Consider the following 19,240-nt stretch of genomic DNA (forward strand, 5'->3'; position numbering starts at 1 on the left):
GAGGACAGCTGTGGACATTTGAATAAGATCCCTGAGAGGTCGGCGGTTCAGCTCTCAGAGCAGATGGCAGGGGGGTTTCTGTGTCAGTCCGAGAGTGAGCACAGGCCCGGCACCAGCCTCTGCGCTGACACTTCCCTATTTCTGTCGTATTACTCCAGAGAGAATCCGTGTTTGGGTGTATGTGCACCTCAGCATTAGCATTTAAATTCCACAGTAGCTGCCTCATTCATTTGTACAGCACTGCCTTCTTTATTCCTTAATTTCCCCCATGTGATCTAATTTCAGCCTCAAAAAGCAATTCAATTCCATGTTGGCTTGAGTTGTGTACCACAATACAAACATAAACTGATCTTTGTCTAAAAGCTCGCATTGAGCCTCTAATTCTGTACTGGGGCAGAGGTGACTGGAGACAAAAAAGTTGATTTTATTAAATATAACTTTGCATCAAGCATGTTAGCCACACAAACTTTTCAAATATCATAGAAGTAGCCCTGCGATATTTATTATTAGATTTTTTTTTTTTACATATTTATTAAGGACCAATTCGTGTAAGGATAGTAACTGCCATTATATCTTACTAATTCACTGAAATGCTTAAATCCGGCATCATATGCCATAATCATATGCTGCCCTACTGTTGATGTCAACACCAACTGGGAACATTTTTGGAAGCTGGGCTCCAATTCAGGGGACTGTGCCTTCATTACAATATGGGTCTTGGCAAGTTTTGAGCTGACTGAACGTGTGGTCACATATTGCACATGTATTAACTTTTTTGTGTTAACGCTAGAATAAAAAAATACATGCTCAACAAATGTAAGATGGTGTTGACTGCAACTCCTGTTCTCACTAGTAACAGACCGGTTGCCACATGTTTATCTATTAGATCTGGATTCAGTTATATTCACTGAATAGAAAGTGTTTGTGTGCTCGTTACTGTGTGTGGAACCTGTAGCAAACTTAAATAATTGGTAAAGATGTGACAGGAAATGATTGGGGAGAGAGATTGGATTGGTTTCGGGACATATCATTGAACCAGCAAGTGCATTGACCACAAGCAGAGGGTTAAGACACTGAATTTGATAGTTTAGTTACCGTCTTTGCTCTTGAGGGAGCTGAGGCTAGATGAGGTTTCAGTCGGGGCTTGAACACAGTAGACCTCCCTAGTTTGAACCCCGCCTCCACAGAGCCCTGTCTGGTTGCTCCGCCGACGGTCCTGTTGGCTGAGGAGCACATCCACCCTGCAGTCGCTCCACTCTGTCGTTCGCCAATTATACCTGCGGAGACAGAGGAAGGAAGGACATTTATTGAGTATTTAATGTTCTGCTAATTTATCTTCTGAAGGCTAAAGATTGAGAGAAGATTGAGGGTGAAGCTTGTGTTTCGTTTTTTGTTTTCCACACAAAAATAAACTGTACTTTGGTCTGTCCTTTTTGAGTTATAAATATAGATGATTTTAAATAGACTAATCAGAAGGCACATCAGTCAAAATGTGCGCTAACGTCATGGTTTTATTTAGCATCATTGAGTTTGATGGCTGGGCTGCTGCTTTTTAATTTATCATGTTAGCGAAAGCACACCAGGGAAACAGCATCAAAAGCTGAGCTACGATAGAAATGTTGCAAAAATAAAATGACAAACTCTGTACTGATTATTATCATATGCATGTTTGATTTGATTGTTCCCTGTCCAGAGACACCCTTATGAAAATTAAGTTGTTATTGTAGTAAAAGTGTAGTAACCATGGTGCTATTACTGTTAACAAAAACAAAAACATTTTTGCTAAAAATACAAAAAATAAAAACTGGGAAAAAAGTAAAGCTAAACTAAAATATAACTAATAAATGACTACATATCAGTGTTATTTTAGTATTATATGCATATTTTTATAGTTTATATTAATATTTTTGACAGCTTTAAATTGAATGTCTTCTAAATTTAATAATTTTTTGTGTATTTTTTATATGAATATTGCTATTTTTTATATTACTATTAAGTTGTGTACTAGTAATGTTATGCACAAATATTTCAGATTTTACAAAACACTATTTATTTATTTGTAATAAAATCTGAAACAGTTATAACCATATCCAATGAATGTATGGTCATTTCGGTAAAGGTCTTAGTGCCTTTTCTAATTAAATGATAATACGCTTAAATGAGACAACAAAACTTCTGGTTCAGGGTTAACAGTGTGAGCATTGGCTGAAAAGGTAAGAACCTCCTCTTTACCATTGGCCTTTGATCACCACTTCTTCTCTATATGTGTCTCACTGATCAAAAGCTGGAGGGCACGCTCGGGGGGGAAGCGCAGGTAGTGCGTGTGCTTAAATGTCCAGTGACCTTCAGTAACACGTCTTGCTTCCAGCTTTTAGAAGAGTTCAAATAAGAAGAGTAAAAGAAAGGAGAGCGCCCTTTAAAAACATCTCTTGACCATGAGCATGCATTCTAAATTAAGTGAAGTGATCTCTTGCTTTGCTTCTGTAGTGTAAATGATAGAATATGAAACATTTATTTCAGTTTCTGAATGCAGCGGATTGGATTTTAAAACCAATAGAAAATTCCTGCTGACTTTCCATGGTAATGTCTCTCAACCTTTTTCACAGATTAAAAAATGAAGTCCATTTGACCTCACAAATGCAGAGCTCCATATTTATGAGCTGTGATTCAGAGTGTATTTAAGTGTACTTCTAACAAGACTGCATTCAGAATTTTGCTTTGAGGGCCTCACTTTCCATTTATACACGTAATGTGTGAAATGAGAAAGCTTTCTTATTTAGGATACTTGAATGAGTAATGGACTGCATAGCAAATGTTTATGGTTAAATAGCATAATGCGCCATCAGCAAAGCAGTTTTCCCAATATGTATAAATATATGAAATATAAATTAAATGATCAAATAAACAGATTTTACAAACGTTCACAATATTTTAAAAATGATGTGTTTTGTTTTACCGCACCATAATTGTACATATGCAAACATTAATGTGCTGTATCAGATGCCAACATTTACAGAGATTAACGATGCAAAATTGGTCAACTTTGATTGAAATAAAGATGAATTAGTGACTATCACAAGATGTGAAACCTGATGTAATGAGTTTTAATATACCATATTTCAGTGTACGCTCACATGAATCAGAGCTGAGATCTACATTGGATGGAAACACTTACAGCGAGTAATGATTAAAATTTTTCTTCCTGTCTTTTACAGAATTCATATGATTCAAATGAGCATTGAAATTATTCCTTTGGATGACTGTGGAAAATACAAATTAAACAAAAATAAAAACATAACAAAACAAAAACACTGACTCGAAATCCATATGTAGCATTTGAGCTGTTCTTTTTTATTGTAAAAATATATTTTGTAAAATCCTGCCATTCGAAATAATCTAAGATGTATTTGTCAGTTGTGTTATTGTACTTAATGTCAAATTATCTGTTATGTTTAATACTGCCATTCTCATATATATCCCTTTAAGAGATTTATGAGACGCTTAACAGTAGGTGAATATTAAATTTTAATGGTTACAAGCCATTCTTGGCCACCTGAATCTCACTCTGGGGGACGTCTGGTCATAAACCCCTGCTGTAAAGTTTTCTCAGCGACAGCAGTGAAAGCAAATGTGGGGTTTTGTGAAAGGGCCGGGCACACACTGGGTCAGCACTACAGGAGCACCTTTCACCTCTATCAAATACAGAGGGGCACATGCTCCGCTCTGGTGAGATCCAGTGCAGTGAGGTGATGAGTGATTGGGAATGGACCGGCCCATCTATGGGGGAGATCAGATTAGACAGCGTGTGGCCTGTCCTCTCAGACGTTCACTATTAATCAGCTCACCTCCTCCAGGGTGGCGCTGTGCCAAACCACCAACACGCTGCCATCTCTCCATCTTCCCCAGCAGGACCTTCACCTACACCCTCTTTTCACTTTTCATTCCTCCATCTGTGTTTTAACACCTTCATGCTATCCAAAAGCCGTCAACAGATGAAGTCCGTATACAGAGAGCTATTATAGAACAATGCAGGCCCACTTATATATGTGTGTGTATATATATATATATATATATATATATATATATATATATATACCAAGATTGCATTTATTTGATCAAACACACATACACATTTGACATTTTTCCCTTTGATTCTTTGATTAATATAAAGTAAAAAAAATAGAAATCATTATAAATTACTGTCACCTTCGATCAATTTAATGCATCCTTAATGATTAAAAGTAAGATTATATTTTCAAAAAGATTCAAACAATTAAAAAGTTGAATATCATGAATAAGATATATTATATTTAATGGAGTGAAGATTAATGTGAAGAAAAAAAAAGTAATTTAAAGTAGTTTAACAGAAGGCAACAACATAAAATGTGAAAGGAAAAAAAAAGAAGCCTTGAAGGATAATGTGGCACTTAAGACTGGAGTAATGATGCTGAAAATTCAGCATTGCATCACAGGAATAAATTACACTTTAAAATATATTCAAACAGAAAACAGTTATTTTAAATTGTAAAACTATTTCACAGTATGGAATGGTTTTGCTGTGTTTTGAATCAAATAAAACCAGCCCTGGTGAGAAGAAGAGACTGCTTAAAATATATATAATAATAATAATAATAATAAATAAAAATCTCGCCGTTGTTAAACTTTTGACTGGTAGTGTAACTGTTTTTTCAGTCATTTAGTTAACCAATATCAACTTTAGATTAACCATACCAGTTTTGACATCACTGAGTGTAAATGCTTAATATTAGGTCTAATATACATTTAAATGTCATGATCCAAGCACCGAAGCACAATGGACGCAGCACTTACACTATACATGGCAGGAATTCTTCTCCTTGAGGAGAACACGGTTCACTCTCCTCCAGCTCAGGACACTCGACCCCTCCACCCACTGGGAACTGCTTCACCTGACGCGTGCGTGTCCTCTGTCCCTTACGCCCATTCAGATCATAGCACTCCTTTGAACATGCCGACCAGTCTGACCACTCGGTCACTTCACAGTCCTTTGGGATGACACAGGCTTGATATGTCACAGGAAGAGTCTGCTGGTTACAGTGGCTGTAGGGACACAGAATAAAGTCTGTAATTGATTAATGAATCCAACGTTTATTATATAAGCTGCAAAAACATCTTATGACGTCTGCACTTTTTCGACATCAGAAAAATGAACATCAACATTATGTCGTTTCTAAAAACTTAATTGTATTGTATATAAATTACAAGTAAAAAAAAAAAAAAAAAAAAATATATATATATATATATATATATATATATATATATATATATATATATATATATAGACACCTTGTTATCTTTAAAAAAGAAAGGAAATTTATAATTTCAAGCCTGACCAAGCTGTATTCAACCGACCCATCCAATCACTGTATATCATTTTGAATATGCATTAATAAGGATAATGATCTCTGACCTCACATCTTTCCAGGAGTTTTCCTCACCCCTGTTCTTTCATTTCTATCTCAGTCACTACAGATTGCGATTCAATTAAGATATATATCAAACTATGACTTCCATGAATTTTAATTAAGAGGCATCAAACGCCTGCGACGGTTTGGCTTTGGGGGTTGTTATGATTGAGACTGTGGCCCTCACTAGAGCTCCTACAACACATGTAAGCAAGACCTCACTTGTCTTAGTCAGATGAAGAAATCAGAGGCTTGGTTGGTTCACAGATAACGTCTTTGGTGTCAAAGGCTGTTGAATTAAATCCAGGCAGATACCGTTCCTGCATATTTCTGCGACTTAACTACACCTGTAAGCATCTATTACAAGGTTTATATTTACACCACTGTCACTCCCACACACAGACTTACATTAAAGCCAATACATAATTTGAGATGTATGGATAGGAGAGCACAAATTAAGAGCCTAATCAAGTATCTATTCATTTGGTTTGACTGGCATTATCCATGGTGCGAGGTCGGATTTGAATGCTTTTCTTGTTTCTGACCTTGCCATTCCATACATTTGATCCAGGGCAGGGTGTTGCATTAATACGGTCATGAGAATCAGCTAAGCCTCTTTGGGGCTTCAGCCATCTGTGAAGTCAGTGAGTAGCTCTAATCTGCCTGGGACAGTGCACATCTCTCTCCATCTTCCTGTGCTTAATCCCATATAACAACAAATACAGGCAGATATGACACATCCCCATTCTGACTCTAGAAAGGGAACCTACGGCAATCATAACAGACATTTTTGCTTCTGAAATCCTGTTCACAACAACGCAATCAAAGTGGGTGTTGACGGGCACGTGCTTTGCTGAAATTCACTCTGAAAGTCTAAGGTTGCTTGGATATTCCCATTTCACTTGACAATACCTCTTCAACTAAAGCAGATTAAAAGTTTCACCATGTGAGACAGAATGAGGACATGCACTGGAGATACAGGAGCATAACATGCTTTTCGAATCAAACCTGTAGATGAAACTTCAATAAAAGATGCTCTCCATGGTAGGCTGTACAAACGTAATGGAAAAGCACTTGGCAAAAAAAGGCCATATTATAAACTGCATAAAACTACTTACTGGTATAACAGAAAATTGATAGGAAAACGATAAGGGACATTTCTGAAGGAAGATGGCCATTAAATCTTTGGGTTAGAATAATGCAATTACATTATAGGCAGACAGTTACTTTATAGGGTGATGGAATGATGGGAAGGCAATGGGCTTGGGTCATCATACTGACATGAGAGTATTGCTCCATAAATGAGATTTCTCTCTTTAGTTAGTCTATTACTGACAGACTCTCTGAAACTTCCTTGAGGGTAACTCCACTGCAAGAACTGTTTAAAATGTCAATTATCATGCTCCACAATCCCCAAAAGAGAGGGAAATTATAAAACAGGGACCGGGTTAAATGAGTGCTGCAGCTCAGACTGTTAGCATGCAGTGCAGTCTATGAGTAAAATAACGTATAAATAGATAAAAACAAGGAATACATTTGAAAACATGCCACAAGTCTATAAGATACCACATGTCTTTCTGTGAAGATCCTTGTTAAGTTTGCTAAAGCTGTAATGTGGAGAATAAAACCACTTGAGAGCATGTGTTAAACATTAAGTATACATGTGCGGTGGTGTATCGCGCTTTGAATGAAGTCTGTTTGTATTTTATTATTTTTGTCACGTGTGTGTGTGTGTGTGTGTGTGTGTGTGTGTGTGTGTGTGTGTGTGTGTGTGTGTGTGTGTGTGTGTGTGTGTGTGTGTGTGTGAAATAGCATATCTCACTAAAGGCCAGCTCATATGATAAGAGAATGTGCTGGTAAAAGCAGGCTCAAAAACAGACATAAGTGTTGCCTCTCTGCTCTCTTATACTTTCTGACACACACACACACATAGGATCAGAAGACTGACCAGCTTTCATATTGCAAGGAGAGAAATGCAGAAACACTGCAGGTGGGAAGGAGACAGTGTCGACATATCATGACTGAGTTGATAAGTCTGTACTTATGTTCTCCTTTAGAACCCCCCATTAAATGGCTTAATGGTCTCAGTTCTCTTTCCTGTGTTGACATTTTTCTGTTAGGGCTGGGTACAAATATTGATTTTGTGATTAATCATGACCTTCACTTAAACAATCATGCAGTAGAGTTGACAGCTCTGTTGGTTTAATAATTGACTTATTTTTAATAGATGTACATACACTGCTATTCAAAAGTCTGGGGACAGTAAGATTTTCTATTCTGGAAAGAAATGTATACTTTTATTAAGAAAAGACATTAAATTATGTCATTATAATGTCAATTATAATTACATAAAACTCTTCTAAGAATCCTGTTTTCAACATTAATAATAACTAAAAAAAAATTATTGAGCAGCGAATCGGCATATTAGAATGACACTGAAGACTGGAGTAATGGCTGCTGAAAATTCAGCTTTGCCATCACATAAATAAATTCTACATTAAAAAGAATATATATATATATATATATATATATATATATATATATATATATATATATATATATATATATATATATATAGCATTAGCTGACTATTGAATCAGAATTAAATAAAATTTAATTCTGTAAAATTAAATTACAGAATTAATTAAATTAAATTAAATTAAATAAAATTAAACTAAATTTAAAATTTAAAATTTAATATATATATATATATATATATATATAGCATTAGCTGACTATTGAATCAGAATTAAATAAAATTTACACATTTTCAGAGCTGGAGAACTGGAACCAAACAAGAAAAGCTGTAGTAATACCAAGCCTTAAATCCAGATATCTAACTGCCATTGGTAAAAAATAAATAAATAGCAATAATAAAAACCTCTTTATAAACTGTTGATTGGAATAGCTTTGACTACATTCAAACAATATATTATCAAACCTAAGCAAATCACAGTTCCCCACACAGAAAGAAGCATCTGGAAGAATAACAGTTTTATAATCAAATCATGCATGAACATAAAGAGGAGGAGGCTGACCTGAGCGCCGATGTGCTTCCGCTTCGGTGAACACATGTCACCTCCCGGGTCTGGTAGCCCACCTGCAGGTCCCAGAACTTCAAGCCCTGGCGGTTCTGACGATTCCTCGTCCTCTTCTTTTTGATGAGCTCTCGGGTCTCAGGGTCCCTCATCCTTCCCTTCATCCTGACCCTGTCCCTCACACGTTCTCCTTTGTTTTCCTTCACCTCCTTTTTCTCTTTGTTTTTGCGCCGCTTGCCCTGACGCTCCTGCCTGGCCTTCCTATCCCGCTTTGCCTTACGTTCTGGTTTCAGCTCTCTATCTTCTCGGGTTTCCCGGGCCTGACGTATAGGTGAAGTGATGCAGGGGCCCCAAGGTCCCAACCTCAGGCTGTACAGGCTCTCGTCACCCTCACAGGGGCCCGGCTGGCAGGTGCGGAACTCTGTGAGGTTGGGGCAAGCCGAACCGCCAAAAAGTGGTGGGGCTAAAACCCAACGCAAGCGGTTCTGAAGTCCCATCCCACAACTCTTGGAGCAGGATGTCCATGGGGAGAATTCGGACACCACGCAGTTGCGTGGGCATGGGATAAGGCAGGCCTGCTCTAACCGTGGCTTGGGCTCAAAGTATTCACAGATGGCATCTTCCGCAGGAACACCATCCGACTTGTGCACACAGCCCACTTCCCGCGTCTGGATGCCCTCATCGCCTCGAGTGCACACCGCTGGCCTTGGCACGCCCACACTGCGCATAGACACTGGCACGCACTGGTTCCAGGCCCCTAGCTGCCAGTCGTACAGCTCTTTGTGCCAATCGCAAACCCGGAAGCAACTCTGTTGGTTGCTGGGCCGCTCCGATTGCTGGCAGTTGGTGTGTAACGTGGTCCAGCCTTCAGAATGGGCACACCAAACTGCTCGGCTTTGACTTCCACCCAGACCACACTCGCTGCCCATGCACCTACCCCATGGCCCTAAAAGAGAGACGAAGACAAAAGAGACAACTTTACAATTCAGTAAAAGCCTCATGAACAGATGGCAGTCTTGATTTGTGTTTATGTTCAATATCCTGATCGCATCCGGTTTCACTTCCTGTACAGGTCATAATTAATGTCTGCAACCTACATGCACTTAAGATACTTAAGTTAAAAACAGGATATGGAGGAGAATTATACAGCCAGGAGGAGTAACATGCCCACTGTCTGAATCAATATCCCTCTATTCCCAGGGACTGTACAATGCAAAACACTCTAGGGATGTGTTAGTGAAGACAAGCTGATTTTACTGATAGATTTCACAGTGTGACAGAGAGGTCATTGTGGAGAAGGTCACAGAGTACAAGGAGGAGAGAGAAAGAGGATGTTTTTTTTTTTTTTTTTTATTGGTACTTCCCACACATGCTGGTTTTGACATGACAAAATGGCAAAATCTCATGAATATTAATTAGGTTAATTCAAGTGTTCAAGTGAATAGGAATTTGATTTTGTAGCTTACTACATAAAATCTGACAATTTCAAATATCTGCCACTGCCAGTGCCAGGACTTTGTTGGACAGTGGATGCATACATGAAGCAGCAGCTGACTATAAATAGGATAGTTGATCTAAAAATGCACATTATGTCAAAGTCAGTGGAACCTTTCACTCTATGAAGAAAAAAAGAGGAGTAAGAAGATAGAAAGTCAAAGAGTCTAATATTTTGGTTTTGTTTCAGGAGGATGGGTTTTTCTAAGCTGAAGTAACACCTCTGCATCTTCTAACTGTTCAGTCTCTACAGAGCACTAGAGACATAAGCACACAGTCTGAAGCAGTAAATCAAAGTGAGCTGGCAGATGAACTTAAATTCAGTCTGACAATTTGGTGAGGTCATGAAGGGAAAAAAAAGCATTTATACCAAGTGATGAAGTGTTAAACTGCATCTCTTTTCTTATATATTTTTTTCATTTTCATGATATTCCGTAACCATCACCTGAGGTCATTTCATTTGATTGCAGAGTTCAGCTGAGATCTTCTTGCAAATAATCTTTTTTAAAAGCACTCTCTGACTACAGTGGTTCATTGTGTGCTCTGGTACCTGTTTTTTTATTAAGTGCCGGGACCAAAGGGTGATTTATTTCAGAGAAATGAAGGCCATATGAAGCCCTGCTTCATGACTCCCCTCGATAAGGATGAGACAGGACGATGTAAATGTTAATGGAAGAAGCAGTGGGCTAAATTAGCCTACAGCTGCAACCACAAGGACCAGGTCAATACAGATCAATGCCGACCACAAGAAACCGCTTTGTATACAACAAACGGAGCCGCCACAAACTGAATGACCTCAAACACCGGAAAAAGATATACATATACTCCATGCACTCACATGTAGTCTTTTTTTTCACCAGCATACAGCATAAAAAAACTATTTCTGATTTGTTCCATAAGCAGTTTGTCACATGGTTAGCCACTGTATACTCCAATTTTCTGGGGAAATCAAGAGCAATTAGATTGTGAGAGCAATAAAGAAGATTACAATTCCAAACAAGTGAACATATCTGCATTAAACACTCAAAACATAACCTTAAAGAATATTGTGGGTTAAGTACAAATCAAACTCAATCAACAGTATTCATAGCATTGTTAATTACCCACCTTACCCACCCACCTTTTCAGTGGGATAACTTTTAAGTTAGACAGCTCAGATATCAATTGCCAATCAATTAATCAAAGTGCCTCACTGTTACCTTGATATTTTTTATTTTATTTTAAAGAAAACAAGAAATGAGTTGAAATAATGATGATGATGATTACTACTACTACTACTACTACTACTACTAGTAGTAGTAGTAGTACTGTTGTACTGAATGTTTTTTGTTTTTTTTAACTAGAGCTCTAGCTCACAAACAACTGCATGTGTTTGTAGAGGAAGCATAATGGAGCTCCCCAGAGAGAGCGGCAAGAGCTTCTTCATTCACAACGCCTGCAGCTGCAGGTGCTCAGAATAATTTATGAGCATGTCACAAGGCGATGTGGTCATCTACAGGCCAGAGGACACCAGGGAGATGCACAGCCAAACAGCATGCAGGACTGGGCGACACATCATAGGAGCGCAATAGAGTCATAACCACAAATTTGAGGAAGGGCAGAAGATGGCAAATTTATTTCCATCTGTAAAGGTTACCGTGGATGTGAAGTGATTGAAAAGGTAGGGATGTGGGAACGAGTAAGGGAAAAGAAGATGGCAGAGAAGGGATAAAAAAAGGAGGAGAGAGTTTTATGGTGGATAAGACTCTATTGTTTGCAGGCCGTTGCTCCAGCTGTTGGATCTACAGCCGCAGGGCATCAGTAAAAGAGCTCATCAATTTCCGTCTGCTCATCCACCTGCCACTCACTGATTTTTATTACCTCCTATCAGACAAACATGGCTTAAATATACACACATATGGAACAAGAACGGGCCTTTAACATATGTAAACATGCTTTTCAGTTAAATGTAACTCATTTTAGAGAGTTGCGAGCTAGAAAGTTGTTGTTCTGAATATTGAGTGTTGCTTTTAATAATAGCCATGCTGATATCCAGACCAACAGAGCAATTGCAAGTATGGCTTTGCTTTTTCACAATTCAAAGAATTGAGGTAACTTACAATTTAGAAAGATATTGCTTTTTACTTCATCAGGTATTTTTTTTTTTTATCTAACCTAAGCCAATGAATGCACAATATTTATTGACTCTGAGCAACATATTCTGAATTCATCTGTGTTTTGAACAAATAGGTTTCATGCATCATTCAATGACTCACTCATTAAGACATTTCATTCCTTAATTAATCTGTTTTTGACCCAATTAAATGAGTTATTAATTCATTCAAAAATAAATGTTACATTCTTGTATGAATTTAGATTTTGACCAAATCAGTTGAGTGAATGATTCAGTGATTCACTCATAAAGATGTGCTTTGTTCCTAAATGAATCAGTATTTTTGAACAAATCACTTGAGCAATGATTCAACGACTCTCATAAAGACGTTTCATTCCTGAATGAATCAGTTTGAGACAAATCAGCTGAAAGAGTGATTCTCACTAATGAAAACTCTCTACACCAACTGGTGTGCTGATGTATACAGTACTCTAATATACAAATTGTCTGGAGTTCAAATCAATATGCATTTATTTGGTATTGGTACCTGTAAAATAGGATGGATAATGCCCCATCAGCCATACTGTACATCAATTGCAAAACAGTTATGGAGCTCTTGATATAATAAATCAAAGGAAGCTTTCTCAAAGCAATTACATTTAGCACAAATAATCTCCCATGAGTACAGCAAATCCATTATACAATTCATTTAGTTTTTTCAGTTGTAATCAAACAAATTCTCAGAGGCCTTCATTAGTTCAGTAAGGAGAAGCAAGTGATTGTTGAAGGTTATGAGACGTGTTTTTCACAGATATGATTATGTACAGTAGTCAGCTTTAACTGTCTGAGGATGAGAAGACTGAGATGAATAGGAGAAAGAGAGATGGAGGGAGGGCGACTGGTCACATATAAAATAATTTCTCTTTTGCATCCTCTCCCAATCCCCAATTTGGTATTTTCTGTGGTGCCAGGTGGGCCAGCTAAACCAGGCATTTATCAGGGAAATATAAAACAGCGTAAAATGTTGCTCCATACTAGCTTGGCTGGGTACAGAAGCTTTAAAAAAATAGCAACATGCTAGGCAGACGCTCAGCATTCATGTGCTTCATACACTCACATGATGAAGAACAATGAAAAACCAAGGAAAAGGTCACATGTTTCACATTGTCTATTATTTAGATTGGCACGATTACAAAGTTAAAATGTTATTCCATTAAATTGCATGAAATTCACTGTCAGAGGGGAAATATATATATATATATATAATTCTCTGCAGTCTTTTATCAGACTCAGTCTCAGTCAGTGGTGAGAATCAGGACAGTCGGGTTTTATCTAATCCCCACAGAGAAATATTGAAGTTGTGCTGATAGCTAATAATATTGTGAATCTCATACTCTCACCTACACATTTAATATCAAGACATCTGCTACACCCAAGACACCCATATAGGAGTCATAAAATATTTTATCCCTTTTTCTTATGCATGCTAAATATCTTTTGTGATCACAGATACTAAGGCTTTTCCAAAGCTTGCTGCAGAGTCTATTGGCCACAAATCCCTTTACAAAGACTGTACAAAGACTTCTGGATTTGATTGTATTCCTTTTCCTGGTTGAATGATAGTTGGTTATAGAGCAGAGTGATACAATGCCAGTCACAAGGATGTCACTGATTTTGCAGTCTTGCTAACATGCACATCCTAATGTGATGCTAAAGTAAGGAGTGAAGATGTTTGAGAGGCAATATTCCCAACCTCATATTGTTCTCCTTTAAGGATATATTGTGTCACGTGGTGACCTAGAGGAAAAATTTTATTGCTCTTTTATCATTGAGTTATCAACATGAGTTATCATTGTTGTTTCTTGTAAGTCTCAATGTTGACACACATTTCTTCTAAAATACGAAAATAAATAAATAATACTAATTAGATAATTGTTACAGTATATAGTAAGAGTATAGAGCTATAAAACATACCATGTAAAAAATGTAAGGCATGTAGTAACTAACTTTATTCAGGAAAATATTTAATATATTAAAATATTAAATATTATAATAAATAATTAAATACTACTGTTACGTCCCCAGAGTTCTGGGTTCATTTTATAATTATTTTGTTCTGGTATTTTGTGGTTTGTGTATTTGTTTTAGTTTTTTTTTACCAGGTAAGATGACTTCTGTGGTTGTTCCGGCAGCTGATTGGTGGTTCAATGGCTGATTGGGACTTGGAACTCCGCCCACTCATCAGTGGCTGCAGCTGGCTGGGCTCTTTAAAAAGCTCCGTCTTGTATCAGTTTGGTCTCTCTGTTCCTGTTTTAGGTTTGGTTTGTACCCTCTGCGTGTTTTGGTTTTCTGACTTGATTTTTGATTGAAATGTTTGAGAATAGTTTTAAACTATTTCTGTGTGTTAGTAAATCTAACTTGTGTTACATTATTTTTTTTTTTATTTTTTTTTTTTTTTTTTTTGCAACTTGTAGTAGCAGGACAGAGCACTTGTGTTTGTGGATTCTTATAATTTGTATTAACTTGTTTTTCTTTTCTTTTGTTTATAGGGAGTTGGGGAGTAGATTTAGAGCAACCCCGGGGTATAGCCTACATCTATCACCTGTAGGTATGTTTCTGTCTAGAAACCCCAGCTAGACCTGGGCGGACCACCAGCTGTAAGTTTAGTTAGGGCACCTTGATCGTGTGCCAGATAGGGATTGTATTTATGTGTGCTTTAGTATACGTTAAGGGTGGGGTCCTTTTTTGTTTATTTCTTTGCTTTGAATCGTCCAGTCCTCCCCTTTTCCCAGAATATTGTTTATTATTTACAATATATGGTTTATTTACAATATTACCGTGGTTAAATAAAAGCTTTGTTTTTATACGGTATTTGGGGTTGTGTCCTTTTCTCACATCTCACACCGCAACTCCATACCTCCTTTGTTGGCATCGGTGGGCCCGAGCAGTGGGTTGTCAGGATCCCCTCCCTTTGGGGAGCAGAACGTAACAACTACTAAACTAATTATACAATTCAATATTATATTCTAAAATATTTATTTAAATTTGACTACATTAAGCTGCACTGTGAAAAATAATTTGATTTGTAGCCTCATCTTGGCAAATCCAAGCACAGAGTGAGACTTTCTTGACATCTCTTCTGAAACTCTAGATTCCTAAAATATTTTTCTAAAGAGAAAGTCCTAAAATTTGAATGACTTATGCAAAAAGTTCTATAATTGCTGTGTGAGGTATTAAACCTATCTAATTTGTGGTTTTTATTTCCTACAGAGATGTTGGGTCATTCACATCCTTCTTCAGCTGTAGTAATCCAAAAGTGCAGAGTTTGATCAATCATGAAATGCCATATAACAGCTGCAACTCTGCTGCTTTAACTGTCTGCTTTTAACTTTTAAAATATTCCAAAACAAAATCCTTCAAAACCAACACCAAAAAGCTCAAATATGTGAAAACATTTTTATTTTATGAAAATGAATGTTAATTCATAAAATATGCAAGCTCTTAAGTGTCTGGGTATCTGTATCAGTCTTGCTCAAGGACGTTCCTGCCAAAATGAGTTAACTGTTCTCAGTTCAGACCACACTGAGCTCGGTCAAGCTCTCCCACACTCTGAGGAGGACAAAGGTTGAAATGTAAAAAGCTGAACTATTGATGAAACAAAATCTTGAATTTAAGTTTCCTTGTTGGGAAATAAGTGAGAAGAAGTGAGACGGACAATGAATGTGCAAAAATTGTTATTCTAATGTTGAATTTAAAGTAAAATTGAGAGAAACTCTACTACGAATTTAAAATGACTCCTGTATCTTTCATAAAAGTTCACTGAGCTGTAGGTGCTTTGCTATTACTATGGGACATTACACGCTTCATTTAGGATGCCGTGAAACATTATGCATGCCAAACTGTTGTGAATACGCTCTTTTCAGCATCATCAATTGCACTGTGGGGAAGGGGTGAAATTACTTTGAAACATCTCATTATAATTTTTAAGGTCATTGCTTTTTAGAATTTGAGCTTTAGACATTTTTAAAGACTGAATCTAACATAAACAACAATGTGCAAGAAATCTTACATGATCCATTAATGGTTGTAGACTAAGAAACTATGTCAGTCATTCTCAAACTCATGACTTTTTTTTTTCGTGGAACACAAAAGGATAATTTTTGACAAATGTTCATGCTGCTCTTTTTCATGCAGTTGTAACAACTTGGAACTGAAGCTTTCAAGCTTGAAAAAAATGACACAAACTCAGCATTACAGTAAATTGTTTGTGTTTTAGCTTATTCAGGATTGAAACGACATGAGGGTCCATAAGAGATTTTTGAGTGAACTGTCCCTTTAAACCAGACTTTGAGCTGTGCTGGTGCTTCTTTGTAACCTAGTGAACTACATCCATGCACACACACACACACACACACACACACACACACGTACAGTACACACACTTAACAAAAAAAAATACATATTATTCTAAGGGTCAGTAATAACAGGCCAACTTGAAAAAGCTGAATCATTATTTGTAAACGGGTTTGAGTTTCACAACATCAAGAACATGTACTCCCATAAATCATTGGAATCGGCTAGAAAAAAATAAAACTGTGTGTGTGTGTGTGTGTGTGTGCCACTGGAAAATATGTCCACTTCACTCAGAAAGCAAGATGCATGATGGGATGAGACAATAAAAAATAACAAAACACAGAAAAAAATGCATACCTGCTTATAATTAAATTTATTCACAAACAACCTCTGAATCAAACTGAAGGATTGTTTCACATATATGCTTTATAACTTTATATATTAGATGCAAAATAATTTAAAGCATGTGCCATGTGCATACATATTTTCTTCAGAACTAATTTTACTGTATAGTACATGAACTTGTCGCAATGTGATTTTTAGTAAATGCATGAAGTCAATTCGCACAGGATCATTAACTACTGAATGGATATGATCCATTAATATACGTCTTGCTTTCTCTTCATTTTGAAAAGTTTATCTGTACTGTTTTATCATTTAAAATGTAATTTTATTTATTTTATCATTATTATTTTATTTATTTATTGCTAGGAAATTGTATAAAGATTTGCTTGTGCCTCTTGGTCTGATATTTTGTAATTTAATTATATTCAACCATTTTAAAGTATGGCTTAAATATCTAAATATTTTTTGAGACCACTTCATACAAACAGTCTTAGAGCTCTCAATACAAATGCCCTGCCATATCAATTGAGTTACACTTTGTTATTCTACAATAACACACAGCCTAAGGGGGTTTGTGTTTTATTGTGAAACGAGCCCCGTTTGTGATCTCCGGCCATGAGTCAGCCAGAGGCAGCTGGGACACATAACTGACACTAGATCGGTCCGGCAGGGGTGGAGGGAACTGGCCACATCCTTCCCTTGTTCCTGAGAGAACAGTAGCATTCTGTACTGTGAACTCACAATGGATAAGTACCTAAATCTAGACGGGTGTGACAACGTGCTGGTCAGAGCTTCAGCTGCCCACACACAAACATGCAGCATGGCACAAAGGATCCTTTTTGGCTCTTCTATCTAAACACACCCACATACTAACACAACACTTCAAAACATCATTGTATTCATCAGTATGTTTGGCTAACTGACTAAAACGTTTCCAGTAGGTGGAGATAACAGCATATGCTCAACAACAGCCATCATAATAGTTGCTAGTACAAGAACAAGACAAAAAAATAGAAATTAAGATTGTGGGGGGGGGGGGTACAATGGTGTTTCGTGTATTCAGAGTTGTTCACAGTGTTAAAGAGATGGATTTGCATGCTAAAAATGCCAAAGTTTAAAAAAAAATGTTTTAGAAGAATGACTAAGAATTTCTGTGCCGAAAAACGTACTTTCTGGGTTGGTACAATTTTCGGCTGGTTTATTTCAATCGTGAATCTAATGGCGTAGACGAGAGCAGAGCTCCTTATATGAGCATTTCTCTCGGAAAAGCGCGCCCGTGCACACATTGATCAGAGGAGAGCGAGAGCGCACACATCAAGTAAGATACATAGGATTTGTTCGAGAATGCCTCCAAATAAGTGCATTTTTGGATGTGAGGAAAGTTTACCGTGTTCAGCTTCCCAAAGAACCCAGCGTTACATGAACAGTGGATGCAGTTTGTCTTTCCGGGGCAGCAACGGAGTGTATCAAGTGCCTTTGTCATGAGTGATGAATGTTTTATAAACAAGGCCCAAGTCGACGCTGGATTTGCACATCGTTTGCTATTAAAACATGGAGTCGTCCCTGTGATAAAAGACCCCATTCATGTAAGTACAATTGCATCAGATTTCTGTCTTTTGTTGGAAATCAGCACATAAGAAAATATATATTAATGGAAACAACACGTAACATCAGTATTATTGCTCCGCCCATGGCACGCCTCCAGGAGCTAGGCTTTTTCCGGAAAGATTCGGAAAGCTGTTTTTTTATTTTATAAATATGATAAAACTAAAGACTTTTTGGATATATGAAGGATGCCGTACGACTCTATAGGCACTCACCATTAACATGAGATTAGGTGAAACTGTGTAAGTTAAGTACCTTTTAAGAATTTATTTTCCCCCAGCAAAGACATCCTTCTTTGTTGAAACTCTTCCTTTGCTTTCCATTCAGGGGTGGACTGGCCATCTGGCATATCGGGTATTTCCCAGATGGACCTTCGCACTTTTTGGGGCCGATACTTTGGCCCATCATGCAGCGACAGCGGCGTATTGGTTTGTCTTCTGTATTGACAATGTAAATCCAATCGCAATGCGCCACAGATGGAGTGATGAAGTATCTTGCTCTACCTATATAAATATTGCTTCACCGCTGGAAATATGTGGAAATATTACTAAGTCTGAAAACAGGGACCAGAGACGGGAAACAATAAAGTCAGACGTATAGAGAAGAGAACATACAGATACTGTACAGTACATGCAGAGCAGCTCACTTTTCACAATGTTTTAAATATTGAAAGAAAATTGTAAACATTAAATTTGGGGTGGAGGTTTATAAGGATATATCTCTGAAGGGAACTGTCTTCAGAAAAGTTTTGATGGCATTGACTTTTCATCTTGACTCCATATAATAGGCTATATTGTTTAATATGTGCAGTGCTGCTTTGTTTACAGTGAGCGGTAACCAAGGTAAATTGTTCCATAAGCGCCACCTGC

At 37.3% G+C, this 19,240-nt stretch overlaps 1 protein-coding gene across 1 annotated transcript in view; it reads right to left on the reverse strand.

The window, feature by feature from the left end:
- Positions 1–19,240, reverse strand: part of LOC132104297 (thrombospondin type-1 domain-containing protein 7A-like) — a 129,321-nt gene that overhangs the window by 61,926 nt on the left and 48,155 nt on the right. The window contains exons 2-4 of the mRNA XM_059509669.1: positions 8,483–9,428; positions 4,831–5,079; positions 1,096–1,277 (exon numbers count right to left, since the gene is read on the reverse strand). Of these exons, the coding sequence (XP_059365652.1) occupies positions 1,096–1,277; positions 4,831–5,079; positions 8,483–9,428 (1,377 nt within the window). The remainder of the gene's footprint in view (positions 1–1,095; positions 1,278–4,830; positions 5,080–8,482; positions 9,429–19,240) is intronic.

This window comes from Carassius carassius, chromosome 25, assembly GCF_963082965.1.
Source record: "Carassius carassius chromosome 25, fCarCar2.1, whole genome shotgun sequence".
NCBI classification, from domain to species: domain Eukaryota; kingdom Metazoa; phylum Chordata; class Actinopteri; order Cypriniformes; family Cyprinidae; genus Carassius; species Carassius carassius.